The 20,632-nt window shown below is 33.8% G+C and overlaps 1 protein-coding gene across 5 annotated transcripts in view; it reads right to left on the reverse strand.

Annotated features, from left to right (window-relative positions):
• Positions 1-4,449: 4,449 nt before the first annotated feature.
• MTF2 (metal response element binding transcription factor 2) overlaps positions 4,450-20,632 on the reverse strand; it is a 57,310-nt gene continuing 41,127 nt past the window's right edge. For 3 of the 5 annotated variants that reach the window (XM_036103405.2, XM_078072750.1, XM_036103403.2), the window contains 6 exons: positions 14,473-14,540; positions 12,791-12,961; positions 8,823-8,928; positions 8,650-8,702; positions 8,434-8,538; positions 4,450-6,882 (listed from right to left, as the gene is read on the reverse strand). In XM_036103405.2, the coding sequence (XP_035959298.1) occupies positions 6,525-6,882; positions 8,434-8,538; positions 8,650-8,702; positions 8,823-8,928; positions 12,791-12,961; positions 14,473-14,540 (861 nt within the window). In that variant the 3' untranslated portion in view covers positions 4,450-6,524. Of the gene's footprint in view, positions 6,883-7,057; positions 7,131-8,433; positions 8,539-8,649; positions 8,703-8,822; positions 8,929-12,790; positions 12,962-14,472; positions 14,541-20,632 lie in introns of all 5 variants that reach the window. The other 2 variants (XR_004920809.2, XM_036103404.2) reach the window with 2 other exon arrangements.

Below are 20,632 nucleotides of genomic sequence, written 5' to 3' on the forward strand. Positions count from 1 at the left end.
CATTACAGTCTTAACTTACTCCGCTGTCAGATTTCTAAAAATCTCAACCACTTACACATTATAAAATAGGAAGCAAGAAAAACAAAATGAGAGATTCTTTTAAGTAATGAATATTGAAAAAGCCAGCTACTTTTTCAAAGGAAATCACTCTTGAAAACTCACTCAAGAATCTAAAACAAAAAAATCAGAAATTGGGTAAAATGAAGTTTGAAATTTTATTTATGTGGTTATCTCTTTGTCCCAGAAAACCTTGCTTAATTTTTTTCCATTCTACAGCAAATTAATGTTTAGAAGCTAGGTGGGAGAAAGGAAAGGGAGAAAGCCACTCAATGCACTGTAAATAAATGTGGTTTATTAACATAGGCACTGCCACAGAAGATACAGTAAAGCAGACAAGAATAATATAAAAGCACCACCTAGCCTAAGTCATTAAGAGTAATGACTGATTTGGGGCACCTGGGTGGCTCAGTCGTTAAGCGTCTGCCTTCAGCTCAGGTCATGGTCCCAGGGTCCTGGGATCGAGCCCCACATCAGGCTCCCTGCTCCGCGGGAAGCCTGCATTCTCCCTCTCCCACTCCCCCTGCTTGTGTTCCCTCTCTCGCTGTGTCTCTCTCTGTCAAATAAATAAATAAAATCTTATAAAAAAAAAAAAAGAGTAATGACTGATACCCTTACCCACATCTAGACCCCTGAGAGTACCACCATATTACTAAAGCAATGTTCACAATCTCTCAGTAATTAGGAAAAGGTTAACATGCTAAAGATAGTGTTTTAAAAACATGAAGTACTTAATACATTCTAGAAAAATCTTCTAATAAAGTGGCATTTTAAATACTTCTGGTCTCATTTAATGGCTTAAAAGTTGCTTAAAGGGGGCGCCTGGGTGGCTCAGTCATTAAAGCGTCTGCCTTTGGCTCAGGTCATGATCCCAGGGTCCTGGGATCCAGCCGGCTCTCCCTGCCTCTCCCCCTGCTTGTGCTCTCACTCTCTCTCTCTGTCAAATAAATAAATATCTTAAAAGAAAAAAAGTTGCTTAAAGAACAAATTATAGTTTATTAAGAGGTATTCAGAACGAGTTTCTGATGACAAAATTCTTCATTGGAAACTTTACATCCAAAGATAAAAATAACATAAAAAGTCAAAAATAACATAAAAAGTCTAAAATACCAGGTTATGCAAAATTATGATACAAAGTAAAAAACAGACCTGTTATAGATCCGGTCTTGGATTCTGGAAGAGATTTGGTAATAAAAGAATACAGGAACCAAACTGTGCCTCCACAAATCTTAGATGAGCTAATAGGCTTTCTTTTCCAAAACCCTCTCTAATATACTTCATCCTCAAGGAAAAGTGTAACTTCACAGATATCTAAGCAAGCTTTATATATTTTGCAAAGGGGACCCAAATTCTCATTTGTTTAAGATTCTAATTTATTTGAGAGAGAGAGAGAGTGAGCAAGTGAGCACAGATGGGGGGGCCGCAGAGGCAGAGAGAATCTCAAGCAGACTCCACGCTCAGTGCAGAGCCTGACACAGGGCTTGATCTCAAGCTTGATGTCACAACCCTGAGATCCCAAATGAGCTGAAATTGACTCAGATGCTTAACCGACTGAGCCACCTGGGTGCCCCAGAAAATCTTGTTTTTGTCTCAAATTCTGTATAGGTAAAATTCCCTTACATTCCACTAATAGTACTAAAGATAAAATATGTAAGGGGTCAATTAACGGCCAAAACAATACTAATCTTAATCCTTCACTAAGCATATATTATTTATACTAGATGCTATTAACATTTAACTTAAATTTACAACCTCATTTTGAGTATTTAATTTAATGTAATTTATTTACTTATATAAATTGTTATGTATCTAAAATTACATATGCAAATTATTAATTTATAGAAACACTATAATAGTAATGTAATTAAGACTTTCAAACATTTGAAAAACTTGATTTTTTAAAAGAACTGTTTTTGGTGAGCTTACTTTTAACTTGTGCTTGATATGAAAAAGTTACTTAAAAAAAAACTTTCAGGGGAACCTGGGTGGCTCAGTCAGTTAAGCGTCTGCCTTCGGCTCAGGACATGTTCCCAGGATCGTGGGATCGAACCCCACGTCGGGCTCCCTGCTCAGCAAGGAATCTGCTTCTCCCTCTCCCTCTGCCCCTCTCCCCAACCCCTCGTGCCCACTTGCTCTCTCTCACTCTCTCAAGTAAATAAAAAATCTTAAAAATAAAATAAAATAAACCTTTCAACTAGCTGCTAGATACTCAGATAATATCAACATTTTTTTTTCAGCACTTGACATAATTAATGTGGGTTGAATAAACGTGGTAGAACTCAATAACAAATGTAAGCTACTTTTAATTCCCAAGCCTAGGCCACACACAAAAGCACTAAGGATCAAACACAAACACCCACAAGGGAGACAGCAGAAGCTCATAGGCATGTGCAGACTCTCTCTCACACTATGACTTCAAGATTGAACAGAGCCCTCCAAATTTTAAAACCATTATCTGCCATAGTTTTGTAGCACCAATCTTGCATATTTTTTGTTCCATGAACTCAGTGTCAGTGCTACTCCTGTGATATTCAAGAAAACTCAATGAAAGTAATTAAATACTAAGGAATAAGATTTTTGTTGGGTAGAGTTGAGCTCTGGAGGGCCACAAACCATTATCTAAGACTTTTTCTGCCTTCTGGCCCCCATGAACCAATCTGTGCCTGTTTTGAGACTGTATCACCCTTACTGTGAAAGCATGAAAAAAAAAGAGAGAAAAGACTGAATACCTTTTGGTAAATACAAGGAACAAAAATTAGACTAATGATTTTGAACAAGATATATTTTTGTTTTGTTTTATCCAATAAGTACATTTTATCATCTATGGAAGTTTTGTTCATTTGTTTGTTTGCTTAAATCCAGTGGAATTTTCTTGAATGAGATATCACATTCCTTGAAGATGCTGCAAAAGTGAGGAGTTACTATTACTAAGCATACAGTTTCAATACTCATCATCTCTAACAAAGAGAAAATGCAAGGGGAGGAAGCAAAGAGGGATTTTGCTGGGTAAGAAGTGAGGGAAGGGGAGAAAAATAGAGTGAGCTAGTTTATTTGCAGTCTTATTCTAATTTTAAACATAAAGACAGTATAATATTTTGATCTAGGTATTGCTCCAAGACATTCTGATATAACTTAAAAATTACAAATATTGTACTTAATCCCATTCTATTTGTTGATATTCAGAGAGCCAATCAGTTTGCTTTCATAGCTTCTCTCATCTCTAAATTTTTATCAGTCTGACATCTGGTTTCTTAACTGCTACTAATTAGAAAAGAATCCATGACCAGATAAAATTCTCACTTTACATTTAACTGCCAAGTTTTTATTTTCCTGAGGAAAGAAGATGACTGATCGACTGCCACAGAAGAAACCAAAGGAGACTTTTGGGAGTGGGTATTTGTAGAAGTACTCAAATATAATTTAAAGAGGAAAACTTCCCCACATTAAACAGGGCTTTTTTTTTACTATTTCCCAAAGTTGCAGGGACATCTTCCTTTGCCATCACATCCTCATTCAAACAACTCTAGAACTACATATACAACAGTCTGCTGTAACTATGCAAGTCAGATCATGCTCCAACCAAAACTTAATAGTACCTGCTAGAAACTCAACCAAGTAGTTCAGAAGAATTGTTCTACCCCCAAGGCTCATAACAGAAATCTTCTGAATATATACACAACAGAAACCAAACACGTACAGTTGGACATAACTTGCAAAATATAAGGGGAGAGGAACCCTCAACTCACACATTAGTGAACATTCACTTGTTAAACATTTAGTAACAAAAGATGACTAGCAAGATCTGACTTCATTACTCGTACATTAGAATTTATAGAATAACTCTGATAGCTCATATTCCGATCTAGTTAGATCATATAAGAATCCATACTTATCATTTATTATCAGGATATTTATAAAAACGTATTTGTTTTGAATAAAAATGTAATTAAAACGAGTAAGGCATACTATTTTTACATCTTTTCCTTCTACAGTCTAGGAGCAAAGCTTTTAAGGAAAAAAAACCAAAATCCTTTGATGTGAACCTGACACCTTCTACATAAGCAAAAAGAAAAAAACAGTTGAAAAGTCTGAATTTTTTTGAATTTTGGGGACAAGGTAGATAGAGGGAGATATATTGTCTTTCAAGCAGGAAGTGTACGAGCTGATTAAGCAGTTTTTTTTTTTAAAGGATCATTTTAGATGAACATGCAATAATTATTAATATTATTTGAGGGACAAGTGGAAAATAAAAGCCAAGTTTCATAAAGATTAATTCAAGTGAACATATTTACAATGGAATTGGAAAATCCTTAGCTCCCTGACTGAATAAAAGCAGTCATCTACTGCATCAGTGTGTATTTTCAAGCAAATACAGAAGCAAAACTCATTAGCTCTTTAAAAAATACACACATTTAATGTTGGTCTGTTTTAATTCTAAGTAAAGCAATTCCAAAAATACAAACTGAACATCAGAGCCATGTGGAACCACCATGATAAAATAAAACAGACATTCACAATAATTACGTCTAAAGACAGTTCAGCTTAATAAATCATCTTCCAGGTATACTAAAGAAAGAGTTACTAAAATACTGCTGGTGTTCAGTTAGAATTAAAGGACTTTGGGGAAAATGAAATAATATGATACAGGTGGAGTGAATAAGGTTACACGGGATTTACATTTTCCATTACCCCTAGATATAAACAAACATTCAAAATCAACACAAACTCTGTGTGTTATTCAAAATATTGCAGCTGCAGGAAAGGCAACTTTAAATTAATAGCTAGGGGAAAATCAAGTTTTGGTGGAGGTAAACAGAAGTGACAGTTTTTAATTTGCACTTTTGTAAAGCTCATTTATACCTGGCCAACCAGGAACCAAATGCAGGACAACGAAGTTCTCTGCTTCTTTTGGCTATCATGTGACAAGAAAAGGTCATCTTTTGAAGATGTTTAAAGAAATAAAGCAACTTTCTTTATAAACAGTCAAATAATCAATCAATGGAATAAATAAGTACTAACCCACATTCTTACCGCTCTGTAACCACTACACTTTACATATTTTTCATTTTGGCGGCAAATTCCCCAATTTTTAGGCAAAATCCACCAATCACTTTTAAGAGTAAAATGAATAGCCACCAAAATAAGAATATTCTTCTGTTTACTCTTTGGCTAAAAAAGAAAACAAACAAACAAAACAAAACAAAAAGAAACAGAAGACAACTAACACTGGTGATAAAAGAAACTGTTTTTTTACATGTAAAATAAAGTTATCAATTTAAATCTTGGTACATTTTATAAAAACAAGAGGTAATGTTGTAATAAAACAGCAGTAGCCTTGTCAGGCAACATACTGTTTGTTAACCCTGTGCAATAAAATACTTTGTTCATACTACACTTATTCAACATGACTAACAGTTACTACAGACATTTCAGGAATCTTCACGGGACTCCTATAGACTTACTGTTAAAACTGAGAGACATTTACAATCATAATGTGCCATGAAAACTTGAAAACGTTACTTCTAGTAGGAGATAATGTTCATATTATTTGAATTGGTTTTAGGTACTGAACAGCTGAGTTACAAGGACTGAAAGTGAAAAGCATTCTAAAAGCCCATGAACACTGTTGTTCACACCCTTCTTCAGAACACACTAAACTTTAAACTTGTTTGACACATTTCTCTTCATACATAGCAAGCAACAGCACCCAATAAAAGCCTGAGAAGAAATGCTGCTGTGTAAATACTGCAACTATTCCTGAAAAAAGAATTATGGGATATATACTCCAAAGCTGCCCATTCCCATAATTTGTATTGCATAGGTCACATAATCACACACATATATATACACACCTGTGTATATATATGCACATGCAAAGAATATATTAAGACGACAATGAAGTCTAGTCACAGAGCAATTTACAGGCTCAATATATTTTTTACATTTTGCTTGAAAGAAAATTTCAATATTTTACAGTCTTTTAGTAGGCATTATATACACTGCACTTTATGAAATCTGAAAGGTATTGAAATAAATTTTTTCCAACATTTTGGTAACAAAACAGACAACGTTTCTCCAAATACTTGTGCTATCTATCTACATGATCTGTTTGATCTGATAACCACTAATCACAAAAACTGACTCAATGGAATAATTAGAAAAATTATCTAACACCATGCATGGATTTGAATCATTTTTAATATCCTATCCTAGAAACATTCTACAAATCTTAAGATTTAAAAAATTAAGTCTCTGTTCTGATTTTTAAAAGATATCTTTTTATGACAATATCCATAACATTGACAGGTACATGTTAAGGCTAGTTATCATCTCCTTTTGTGAATTTTTTTGACTTTTTTTTTTTTTTTTAAGAAAGATAGTAAAAGCCAGACTCCTTTATCCTTTAGGGCTTTGAACTGTACCTACAGAAAATGAGAGTGCAGTGAACATAATGTTCAGTCCTACAGTCAGGATGCAGTTGCTCCTTCCCATTCCACAAGATACTGCACCTTTCCATCAAGTGTCACCCGACGAGCCAATACTCGGTATTTTTCACCACATGCTATTCTACCTGCAGCACCAAAATAACTGGTAATGGAGTTCTTTAGATGATTGAGTTGCAACTCCTGATCTGCTAAGTTATTCAAAATCTCTGTGTTGAGTTCATCAAATTGGTAATCTTCTTTGCCTTCATCATCTTTTACAATTTCTGAGTTCTGAGTCTGGAGTGCTCTTCTTGGAAGACGACCCCTTCTCCTCCGTAAATGTGGTATTGCAGCAGGCCAAGATCTTCCTGTACGAGTTCTTTTTCTGGAGTCAGATAATCTATGGAACAAGAAAGACCGTAATTGTCTACTGAGTTTATAAAGCATCCTTTGCCCAAACAATATGTTCTCAGATTTTTTTCTATCACTCTACTGTAAGTATATACCCTTGCTGACATAAAAATCAGCCAAACCAAAACAATACATGCTATTTTTATAAATGGATTATCACTCGCCTTCGTTAGATTCCATCACCTTCTTGGGGCTGACCTTTGAAGAGCTTTTCTTCCTTAACAATGTACTATTAAGCTTAAAAGAATCAGAGGAAGTTTTTAATTACGAGGCCAATGAGACAAATTCTTACCAAGAAGAGGCCCTATTCATTAGTCAGATATCGTCAACAGTCTTATCATTAAAAAGAAGACAGTTCATTCACTCATTCAATGCAGTAAATACTTAATAAGCACCTACTCTATACACAACATTGTTCCATGTGCTTAAATAGATGGTAGAACTAGAATAAATGTTCTCTTATTACCAGTTCTAGCCCTAGTGAAGTAATGTACTGAACTGGAATAAGCATAAACTAGAAATCAGGGTACCCCGAATCTAGCTCTGTGATATTGGCCAAATTCAAATCTCATATCCTCTGTATTCCCTTCTGTGAAGAGATTAAGTGAAGGGGTTGAACCAGATCATCTCTGAGGTCCTTTTTAGCTCAGGAATTCAATGATTTTCTAATCTTATAACAAACGGAGAATGTAGCATAACAGCTAAATTCAAAGACTTTACAATCACACTGCTCAATTCAACATCCCAGCTCTGTTATGCTTGTTAATAAACATGCTAGTCTGGGCTTGTTTCTTAAAATCCTCTCAAGTTTCAGTTTCTTTATCTTTAAAATGGGAATAACAGGACCTACAACTCAAAAGATTGTTTTAAGAATTAAATAAGACAATGTATGTAGGAAGATTAGCAAAATGCTTGGGTAAGAGGCCAAAAACAGTTCACATTATTTTTCACAATTCATTAAAAAATGAGTTATATTTTAAGCTTTTTAATACTCTGTATTTTGTATGATTTACATGAGCAGTTTCTGAATTGTGAACAAAAATTAAACTAAGGGAAGTATAAAACTTGCAACTCACAGTTCTGACCCCAAGTAAACTACCTTTTCATACCTGATATATCATGCTTTAGAAAAGGTATCCTTCTGAAAAGTCAGGTAAACTAAAATATTAGAGAAGTCTGCTACTGATAGAAATCCTGAGTTTAAGATTCTTTTAGTAACAAAAGGATTTGTATGTCTGATTCAGATAATAAAAAAAGAAAAAGTCTTCCTAAAGCAAGGCATGCCTAAATACTATAAGCATAGAAAGGTCTCGAGGAAAAGAACATAGCCTATAAACACCAGTATACCTCTTTTCTGTGCACACAGCAAAATTTCCTGATGAATATTAACAACCTAAGGAATCTACATATAGATTGCTTCTCAAACAATGAAAGGCATACTTATATAACTTTTGATTGCTAAAAATTTATTTAATATTACTTTACAAAGAAAAATTATCTAGAAGAAAATTAGTAAGGAATAAGAATATAAAATATCTACCCATAATGCCTGGAAATGCTAGACGAGGTAGTTTCTTTTGCACTGGAAGCACCCGTGAAATCCACATCTGAGGTATTAGATGAATGTGCAGTTCCCTCAGTTCTCCTGAGACAAAAAAATTTAAATGGTATAACGACTATATTACATAACAATAGAAATACTCATTTCCCCCCAAAAGAAAATTCCTAGGATAGGAAAAAATAACTTTCTATTTACCCTATAGAACAAGGTAAATCCAAGGTAGGATTCTCTGAAATTGATTCCTTATCCTGGAAAATAAAAAATAACATTTAAAGCATGGTTCTAAAGTAAATGAAAAAGATATTCATTTCTCAGTTAATTTCAAGCATCCTTCCTCCCTGAGAACATACACCAACACATCCTCTTACCAAAGGTGGCTCAGCAGTTTTCTGAATCATTTTTCTTGTATATGGGCCAGGTGGACGACCTACGGATTTTTTCTTTCCTTTTTTTTCTATGCCATTGCTTACTTCCCTGAAACATAAAACCATTATGTATTTAATTTCTGCATAAAGAAAATAAAAAGACAATGGATAACACACACTCTACTTACGTAATAATTAGGTTATACTTATATTTTTATATTAATGGTAATATAAAAACAAAAAAATTAAATATAAGTTGAATCTACAAGTTTAGTCAAGTGCATAGATAATACATTCCAATTTAAATATACATTTCTTGACTTCAGAAATATTTACGTATACAAAGGTTTAAGAAAAAAAAAGTGTTCTCTTTACTACAATTCTGAAAAATATATAGCACCTAAAAGTTAAAAAGCAAAAACAAAAACAGACTACTACACTGGATGGAAGATTTCAAAACTCCCAGAAGTTCAATTATGTAGTTTAGGTTGTTACTACGTGGGTACTTGGGAGATATTTCAAGAATTTATACTAAAAGTGATTACGAATTTAATAGTTACCCACATGGAGCCAGGATCTATATTAAAATATTTTAGTTATAAACACAAGTTGCCTTTAGAAATGGATATATATATGGATATATATGGATATATATATATACATATACATATATATATATATATACATATATATATCTCCTTGAATGATGTTTATCAGAAAGAGAATGAAGCCCAGGATGGAAGAGTGTAGAGTAAGGAATTCTTCATATCGGGCAGGGAGTCATTCAAAAGGCACAATGAGAAAGATCTAGAAAACTGTTTTTGAGATATAAAAGCAAATGTCAAGCAATAGGAAGGGGGAAAAAAGCAATAATCAAAGACATCTCTAATTAATAGAAGAAAAGGGCAAATATCAACATATAGAACATCAACTTCATTTATTCAACAAACATTATCTACCACAGAAAAGAGATATCAGATAATAGGAATACAAAGATCTTCCCTGTGCTAAGGGGTTCACAGTATAGTCAGAAGTTGACAAAGGTGTATACAAGCAGGCTAATAAAAAGGGTTCAGTGCTATAAGAAAGTTACCGAGGAAAATTTAGTTAAAAAACATGGAAAAGGAGGAATAATACTATATAATAAGCTAGAAAGAGGTGAATGGAAAAAATTAGAAGACAACTACTCCAGACACCAAACTAAAGCTGGGAAAGTACAAGGAAGGAGAAAGGGAACTAGAGGAACAAAGCTTAAGTAGAACTATGATCAAAAGTCTCAAGGATAAGGTAGATGGGGTACAGATGTTTTTTGAAAGATAATCAACATTTATAGAGGACTCCTGGACTAAAGAAAGTACTCTCAGATTAAAAGGACCAATTCATACATAGGACCCAGAAGGAATAGAGAATGCCTTTAAAGAAAGCTGAACCATTTCCTGGTGGCATTGAATGAAAAAACCTGAGAGCTAACACAGATGGAGTGTCTTATTAATATCATGATAGGAATGAGAAAATTTGTGTAAACCTTTTTTCTAATTCAGAACATGGGCAATTGATAGCAAAGGATTAATGATGAAATCTGAAAGTGCTAAGAATAAGTATGCTTTCCTTTAGGGGAAAAAAAAAACTTGAAAGCAGTATCTACTTTATTACAAACTCAAATGGATATGAAACACTGTGTAATTACCTTTTTTACTCTCCAAGATGACTATCTCATACCTTTTATTTGCTCCTTAAATTTCCCTCTCTGCACAACCCTCTCAGCCGTCTTAATACCTCAGTATTTCACTGAGAAAATAGAAGCTATCAAGCAGTAACTTCAGTCATCTTCCAAATGCCAAATCTATAATAGAACTAGCATCTGTACCCATTTTCACCTCAACAAAAGAGTGTAAGTCCTATCAAAAGCCATTCCCACATTTAAGTTCTAAATTCCTTCCCTTTTAGTTTCTCAAGGACTTTACAATATCTTCAATTACCTTCCCTCTTTCCTATACCAATCTCTCCTCCACTGGATCATTCCTACTAGCACATAAAAACAGGTTCCAATTAATTTTCCATCTTTTAAAAAGCCATCACTTGAGCACTTCCCCTCTTCAGCTTCCATTTGTCTACCTCTCTTCACAATAAAACTACTTTGGAGTGTTGGTGACACATGCCCTCCCTTTCCACTTTCTCTCTTCTCATTCAGAATTCTTAAAGATTATTTCCTGTTTTCCTCTTAACCTTTATTATCATCATTATTATTTTGAATCTGCCTATGTCCCTTATTTGTAGAAAAAGCCCAGTTTTGACATGTTGAGAGCAGTGCTGGATTTAATCATACTTTAACCCACTCCAAACTGATTTCTATCCTTACCTTTTCAAAAAAACAAACAAAAAACTGTTCTTGTTAAGGTCACTAATAACAGAATGTCATCCTATGCAATAAACATTTTTCTCTCATCTTAAATCCACCTCTCAGCAGCATTCAATACTGTTTAATATGCTCATCTTTCTTGAAACACTCCCCTTCTCTTGGTTTTCAAGACACCAAACTTTCCTGGTTTCCTCCTGTCTCGCTGATCATTCTTTTTAGCCCCCTTCATTTATTTCACTTCTTCCAAATCTCCAAATGATAACAGGGCATTATCTGGGCCACAGTACTCCCCCCTCACCCCGGCTCTTGCTTCCTAGGTAATTTCATTCATTTTCATGGCCTTATAAATCAGCTTCCAAATTTGTTTCATGCATCCTGACCTCTCCTGAGCTCCTGACTTACAGACCCAGCTGTCCATCATCATCACTTAGATATCCCTTGTAAAAATCTCAAATTCAGTTAGTATGAGACAGAAGAATGCTTCACTCACCTTGCCAAATCTGCTCTTGCAGGTCTTGCTAACAGACATCACCACCCACCAGTTGCTCAAGCCAGAAATCTGAGCATTATATAGCATTATATAACTTCTTCATTCCTCCCTTTCTTTCATAAATTCATTAGCAAAGCCAATAAATTCTGCATCCAACAGAGATCTTGAACCTATTTTCTCTCCATTTGAATGATACCACCTACCCAGGCAATCTCTCACCTAGACAACTGCAGGAGTCTTCGTTTCTCTTGCTTCTATTCTTACCTCTATACCTATCCATTCTCCAAACAGCATACAAAGATGTATCTTTTTTTAAAGGATAATTCAGTCTGCTTACATCTTTGAACAGCTCCCCATCATTAAAAACCACCTGAACTCCTTAGGAGACCTACACAATTCTACATGATCAAGCCCCACCCAAACTTTTCAACACCTGATGCTACTCTCTAGCCCTCACTCACTCCTTACTAGCCTGTGAGTTCCTAGAACACGCCTCAAGCCTTCATACTTGTTATTTCCACCACCTGCAATATTCTTCCCTTTGTTCTGCATTTTTTGGTTAGTCTCATTCTTTGAGTTTCGGCTTAAGTATCATCTTAAATAGGCCTTCCTTAAGCCTCCTTCTTAACAGACTATTTCACCTCTATCCATCCCAGAATAATCTAAATCCATTTGCTATGTCCTAGATGGCACTAGCATGACCTGTAATTATTTTATCACCTTTCTTCCCCACTATACTCTTAACCCCACCAGGGCAGAAAGAAAGTCTGTCCTGTTATTATATCCCCAGCACTTAGATAGTAAGGTGCTTGATAAATGGAATGAATAAATGGATGGATGAGTGAATGAGAAATGAACAAACAAATGAACAGGCCAGTACTTAAACTGTCTGCTAACAAAATCAATAGGACTTATTCCTAGAAAGCCTAAGATCTAAAATAAATAAGTAAACATCTAATTTAAATTAACTCTTTGTACCTTGTCTAAGCGACAAATTATAAACAGGAAAACAAATCAAGGTAACTACCACTTGTACTTTCAAATATACTAATGAAACTAAGTAACACATTTTTAGTTACAAATAAGCTAAAGAGAAAAACTAAGCCACGGATCAACTTTTACCTTGAATCAGATATAGGTTTGGATGCCTTTCTGCCTTTAATTTTAAATTCATGGGATGTTCCTTCAGGTTCTTTCTCTGCTTTGAAAGCCACATTTGGTGGCACAGGAGGAACACGAATTCGCAACCCAAACAAATGCTTCTTCTTCTTTATTTCTTTCCCAGACATAAACCTAAATTTTTAAAAAAATTAACTAAAAATTTAAAAACTGAACACATATACATGGCAGACCCTAACTCATAACTTTCAGATATAAAGCCTTTATACATGAAAGTCCACCCAATACTACAAAACTCACTCTTTCCCTTTGCTTTCCTTGATTCTTTTCTGCTCCAGAGCTAATCCACAGTAGGATATAATGGGGGAGTAAGGAGGGAGGGATAGGATCAGAAGGGAGACGAGCACATGTCCACTTCTAACTTTTTAAAGGAAGAAGAGTAAAGAGTGGTGTCTTTTTAGTCCTAAAATGTGTTTTTCCATATTTCAGTGTCATCTGTTTAAAAGATCTCAAAAAATGTTTAGGAAAAGAAAAATTCTATTTCAGAGTGGATCTGTGAGGGGAGAAACCCTGGTCGGAAAGTAACAGGTGTTAGCAGTGGAAAAGAGGACCCAGTATCAGAGGTCCAAAAAATAAAAGCAGTGTCTAGTGTGTCAGATCTAGAATTGGAAATAACGTGGAGCAGAGAAGTTATTTCAGTGTGGGTTTAGGTCTCTGAAAAATGTGTTCCATAACTGTTTCCCTAAGTCCTCAGGCTCCTTACTCCAAAACACCCCACCTACCTTAGTGCTACTAGACCCTGCCTAACCTTAAGAACACACTACCAAATGCTTGGAATATTCTTCCACTGTTATGCAGGTTTGAGAAAGGAGAGCTCCCATTTCTATCATAATAGGAATAGATGTATTTCTGGTACCCTAAATTGGATTACAGAATTCATGTCCCATAAAGTATTTTTACCAGCACAGTAACTGCTCAGGCACTTTATGGCTTTTTGAACTGGCCGAAAGATCTAGTTAGCCACTAGTAATTATAATATTTTTAAGGAGGGAATGCTGTACAGTTCAAAAAAAGAAAAATCTTTAAAATAGCTCAATGGTTGGTTAGAACCAGCATATACCCTTAAAACATTTCTATTGCAATTTTTAAATATTTTTTAAAAATGTAGATATGCTGGTTTTTTTTTTAAAAGGAAAGCCCTATACAAGAATATATCAAACAATAATCAATTATCAAAAACTTAGTACTAATACTACTTTTCTGTAACTGTTGACAATAACTAATCTTAAAATCATAGAAGATCTCGTGATCATTTTAAAACCAACATTCGCTACAGTATTTTCCACTATAGTTTGCATTTTCCCACCAGCTAAGATTTTATTTTATTTTCAGGAGACTGTATTATAAAAACAAGTCATTACTGAACGTTTTTCAACTGAACAGGCCAATTCCCGAGATACTGGTATGCCTGCCTCCCATCCACCATTCCCAGAGGATTGCTCTTCCCTTCTCCAACCCTTGAGAACCACTACTTTATTCTGACTGAAAAAGAACAGGACATTAAAAAGCTTAAAATGGTTTGTACTAGTTCTGAACACCAATCCCACAATCCTTAAACAATGCCATTATTCCTTATACTTACTAAATGTCTCCCTCATAGGGATACATAAAATAAATCAACTTACATGGTCTTGTAATCATTTAATGCCTCCAGAACATGCTCATATCTTTCAGATTTTGGTGTGTCTGCCAGCTGTGAAGTATCAAGAAACAATTTAACGCACTATAATTTCATCAATTAATAATATACAGGTGCTAGACAGAGGCAATGTGATGCAGAAGTAAAAGTATACTGACTGGTAGTCAGAAGATCTAAGTTCTAATTTCAGGTCCTCACTGACTAGCTGCATGATCTAAGGCCATTTAACCTCTTAAGGCTTGTTTTCTTACCTATAAAAAGGGGAATAAAAATCCTCCTCTAATTACTTTACCAGTAATGAGTGAATCAGAGGATATGTCTGAAAGAACTGTAAACTGTAAAACACTACAAGAATGGGATCTTATTAGTTATTAAATTTAATTCTATAATCTGAGGAAATAATATATTAGAATGACTTTAATATCAACCATATATTGGTTCTAATAGACATTATTAGGGAAGAGTATAAAAAGTAATGAGAAACATAAAATTTTATTTCCCAATACTTCTTATATTAGCAGAAACCAATAACCTCTATAACTTGAAAAAATTCTGTGAACTGGGGGGGGGTTGATTTTCATAAAAGTTATAGATGTTAGCCAGCCCTAAAACTCAAAATGTCTCATTAATTTTTTATCATCACAAATCCTTTTAAAATCTAGATTTTAAATTCAATTCTAGAAAATATTATTTTGTTTTAAAAGGGCTTCCTTAAGAGTCATTTCTGCCTCTTCTAAGTGTTTAAAGACTGGGGCCCAATAGCAAAAAATTCTAAATTTTTATAAAAGGACCATTCTCAGTTAAATTCACAATAACTCAAAAAAAACAAAAATCCAGAATATCATAATTGACTTTCAAGAGTACCACCAGTACGTTCTTTACCAATTTAAACTTCCAAACCTCAGAACTGCTTCAAGTAAAAAGAGTAAACAAATCTGTCAAATACAATGTTGGAGGTAGAAGAGACAGAGTAATCTACTCCAACTCTCTTTATTTTACAGATTAGTTAACAGATATAAAGATTAAATGAAATGCTCAAATTCAATGGCTGATTAGTGAGAGAGCTAGGATTCTGAACCCAAATGACAATAAGTCCATTCATTCAACATTCACTAAGAGCCCATACTTGCTAATGCACTGGGTGCTTTTACAAAGTAAGAAAAGAGGGGCGCCTGGGTGGCTCAGTTGGTTGGGCAACTGCCTTCGGCTCAGGTCGTGGTCCTGGAGTCCCGGGATCGAGTCCCGCGTCGGGCTCCCTGCTCGGCGGGAAGTCTGCTTCTCCCTCTGACCCTCCCCCCTCTCATGTGCTCTCTCTCTCTCTCTCTCTCTCGTTCTCTCTCTTTCAAATAAATAAATAAAAAATCTTTAAAAAAAAAAAAGAAAGTAAGAAATGAAATGGGACAGTCTGGTGCCCATGTCTCTATACCATACCACTTCCTCCTACTGTAATTTCTGCAGTTTTCAATGATAGAGAATTTCTATTAAAGAAGAAATAACAGAATCAGACCTTAAAGCTTGAAAGACACTTCAGATGTCCATGTAATTCAAGGTTCCATCAATACTTTTATAGTACTGATAGGCATTCAACCTTGGTTTAAATATTAGCAAAGATGAAAGCTGATGAGGCACCCACTGAGGGAGCCCATTTCATAGGTGGACAAAACCTTCCTTCCTGGAACTCTTCTAGTCCTCTTTTACAAGACAGTTCTTCAAATATTTGATAGCAGCTATCATGTCTAAGTGTAAGATTATGTCTACGTTCAAGATTAGTTGAAAGCTTTTAGCAACCACATTACATAATTATTTCATATTAAGCTTTGGCTGACTAATTCCATCTCTTCCTCTTCCCCCCACCTCCCCACCCAAACTCTAAAATCTTATCAGATAAACTGATCAAATCAAGTATTCGCTATCAGACACTGCTTCTTCTGAACTGGTTAGATGTGTATTTAAGCCTAAAAGCAGAACTTTATAACTGTTGTTAATTTGCTTTGTTTTCAGGTCAGTGTTTGAGATAATCTTTTCTCTTGATTCTGTCATCCTTCTTGAATTAGGAGTAGACACAAAGACAGAACCTGTGGCTCTCCATTAGAATCTCCCTCAAGAGTATTTCCAAGCCACTGAATGCTTTTGTTTCTATTATTCAACTGGTTACATATCCATTTTTTACTTTTAATTTTAACCAGTTCAAATTTCAGTATCTAATATGAAATTCAGTTACACTATGTCTATACCATGCCCTTAGCATTTGACATACCAGTGTGGCTAACCATAACAAAAAAAGAAACTAGGGTATTTAAAATGATTTATTCTAATAAAAGTGTTTTTCCTTATTGCTTTTTAAATCTTCACAAACCACATATCTGAAAAATGTACTCTACAATTTGCTAATAATCAACAACAAAACTAATTTCTCAAATCTATTCCTCTTTTACTTTTTTGAAAAGCACAATGAGCGCTCTTCTTTTTGTGGTACTTGCTGTCTACAGTTTCTCAGAAATTTTATCTGTAAGTTCCTTCAGCACTCCAAAACTATTTTGCATAGAACTATATATTTCAACTTGCATTATGGGGCCAAGGGATCCCTTTCTGTATTTTGAAGACTCTAAGTACAGATATTATAGTTTGAATCAAATAATCTGTACTAAAAGAGCATCATATTCTAAGTCTGCCATCTGACCATGAGGTTTATAATATCGCTAACATAATATCCATTTTTGTTCCTCCCACCACAGATAACTTATCTCACATTATGCTTTTATACTTTCAGGGTTGTAAATTTCTGTATAGACATAAATGCTATTAGGTATAGTTATAACTCTTCCCTTCAATAAAATACACCTTTGAATTACCAATATTGAATTCCATGCCACCTAGGCTTAAGTATACAAAACAGGTTAAGTAATTTGTTTGCCAACCTATACACTGTATGTTAATAGGAAACACTCAAAGCCTCAACTATTGTTGTTAATCATTTTCTTATAATTCTCATTTAAAAATATTACACTACCTCTATTACGCATTTTCTTCTCTAGCTAAAACATCATTATCTGCTACAGTATTTCATTTAAGTTTATGCTTTTCTCCCTACATCCTTCAAAAGGTAGCACTCAATACACTACCCTGCTATGAATCTTTGGGGGTTAAAATTTAAGAACACCATTAACAGAAAAGTAGGTTGCTCTTATAGAACTAGGATTTCAGATCACTTTGGGAATTAAGGACAAATGATAAGTAGATACCGAAGTATGAATATCTCTTTTTAACTCTCAAAAGCAATCTGGTACAACAGTTAATTCCTCATTCTAAATAAACCTTTACTTGGACCTCAAATGTTGCATTATATATTTTTACTATCTTAAAAAAAAATTACAAAACAATAGTTTCTCAAATAGCTACATTCAGTCTATATAAGGCAAGAAGTCTCAAAGATGTAAAAGAAAACAAAAATCACATAAGAAAACAGGATATAGAACTATCATTATGTTCCAATATGTTCTAAAAGTTTCAGCTTCTCTTCACAATCCTGAAATAACTAAGAAAAAAATATGATACATAAATGTTAAATATGCCTTTCAGTATGAAAGGATATACTCTCCAAAAGAAGTTTAATACTTTTAAAACGTCTTTTTGTTATAAAAATAGTCATATCATTTCTTTTATATCAAAAAAAAAAGCACAAAACACTAAACGGATACCACTGATTCAATTAAGATTGCTCCAAGTAACTAGAAATTGAAGTAAGTATTTATGGGGCTTCCAAAATAACACAGAAATACCATTAAATTTTGGACAGTGTTATCATATATAAAATTAAGTCCTAATTCAGCTCAGAAAATAAATATAAGTGCCTCCCTATGACTATGACTAGTGTGTCCATATATATTCCTGAAAAAAAAGCCATAAAACTCTCAATCAACTTCTCAAGTCACCACAAGATTTTTTTTCTTTACCCACATGGAGGAAAGAAACTCCACATTTAAGAGAGAATTAAATCACAACTATTTTTGTTTTGTTTCATTTTTGAGGAGAAACTTCTACAGCAAGTGCCTATGTCATATAATCAACAGTATATATGTAGTAAGAACCAATGTTCTAAATGACTCTTAAGTACTCAATAACCAACAATACACTTAACATACAGTATTTCCCACGTTTTAAAAGTAATTAAAGCTATTTATAAGAAGATTTTTAACACAAAAGTATTTATAAACAAAAAGGACGTTTTATAAACCTAAATTTGGATTAGTGACAAAACTCAATTTGCAATTCAATTTCAGTTAACCAAAGATATACTATTTTAATAATCTGGAATAATCCATTATTTGTATTATCTTTGTTTTTATTATCACAAACATTTAAAAGTAAATTAAGTAAAAATTAGTTACATATAAATGTTACAAATAAATGTTAAAGCTGGCATAAATTTTATAGTCTCTTTATTATTAAAATCTCACTCTCAAAAACCAATTATAATGACAGTATAAAGATATAGAAGATTAATATAGAGTTAAAAGCTGAACTTCCATCTGTAAACATTTGAGGATGGAATGACTAAGTCTGAATATTTTCTTTTTTTTAATGCAGAGAAAAAGCAATGAGAAATGATTAGAAAGTCACTTGTTCTGATAATAAATTTGATGGCTCCAAAAAATGGAAACACTCCTCAGAAAAGTAAAACTTTTCCATTGTAAAGTTGTATTAGAGTATAATGTTCTTCTTAATTTTTAAATTAAAAAAAAATTTCCATATTGGCAAAGAATAAGAAATTGAATTGAATGTATAACATCTTATTTCTAAGACATTATCGCATAAGCTACAGAAAAGGAAAACATGTATCTACTAATAAATTTATTGATATGTATCAGAAGTACAGCTAGAACTAAGATACGTAAGATTCATAAACTGAATTCATTTCTTAGAAATAGACTACTTGTCTAGACTAATAGTCTAATTGTGATTTTTTCTATTTTCAGCCTCTTGAATAAAACCTAAGTATCATTTTTCATTTTAATAAAAGATAGCATTTGAAATAAAGTAACTTGAGTTTTTATATGTGTGCCCACTGTCTACATGAAGTAACTACTACAGAATTTAATCATGTGAAACATAAAATGTACTAAGAATAGAGATGTATCTGCATATGAAGTGCTGAAGGAACCATGGCTAGAAAGAAAGCATTTTAAAAGAATATATTAAAGTATTAAATATTAAGATGACTATAATGAACACTATAGCCACTAGTGCCTTACACTTACTTTTTTCTTTTATTACTAATCAGTTTATTAAAATTTATCAACTTTGTAAGATACTCGTTTTCTCTCAAATTTCATCCAGAAAAAGCATGTAACAGAAAAGTGTTGTGTTCCAACTTCTAACACTCAAACATCTCAGCTCAATTGATTTTAATAATATCTTTGATTTAAAAAAATCTAAGTATCCTGCAAGTGTTTGTTTTATACGCAGCTGCTACCACAAACTAGCTTTTAAATGTGCATTATGTTCTCCCTGATGCCCCATAAAAACCCCCAAAACAACCCAAAAAAACCCTGATATTCTATTTGACATGAACCTTTTATAAACTACCCCATGTCTAAAAGCTACAAAAGCAGAAATTCTTCCTAAACTTCACTTTAGTTTACACAACTTTTACCTCTTCAAAAAGTAATGTGTGACTAAAATTCACACATCTAATTCCACATAATATAAAACAAAATTTTTATTTAAACTAATAGTAGTTATGGGTGCCTGGGTGGCTCAGTCAGTTAAGCACCTGACTCTTAATTTTGGCTCAGGTTATGATCTCAGGTTCATGAGACAGAGCCCCAGCGTCGGGCTCCATATGGGCATGGAGCCTGCTTAAGATTCTCTCTCTCTCCCTCCCTCTGCCCCTCCCCAGCACCCCCACACTCTCAAAAGGAAAAAACAAAAACAAAAACAAAACATTAAGCTAAGAGTAGTTAATATCTATATTTTAATAATTCAAAGTAAGTGCTAAAAACAAGTTAACTATTAAAGTTATTTTAGTTACTTTCTTCTTTGTGCTTGTCTATTGTTTCAAAATCTTCTTCAATGAACATACATCAACTTTTATATTGCTTTTTTTAAAAGACTGTAAACCAGCATGAGTGGTTAGACTTTGCAAA

This window comes from Halichoerus grypus, chromosome 5, assembly GCF_964656455.1.
Source record: "Halichoerus grypus chromosome 5, mHalGry1.hap1.1, whole genome shotgun sequence".
NCBI classification, from domain to species: Eukaryota; Metazoa; Chordata; class Mammalia; order Carnivora; family Phocidae; genus Halichoerus; species Halichoerus grypus.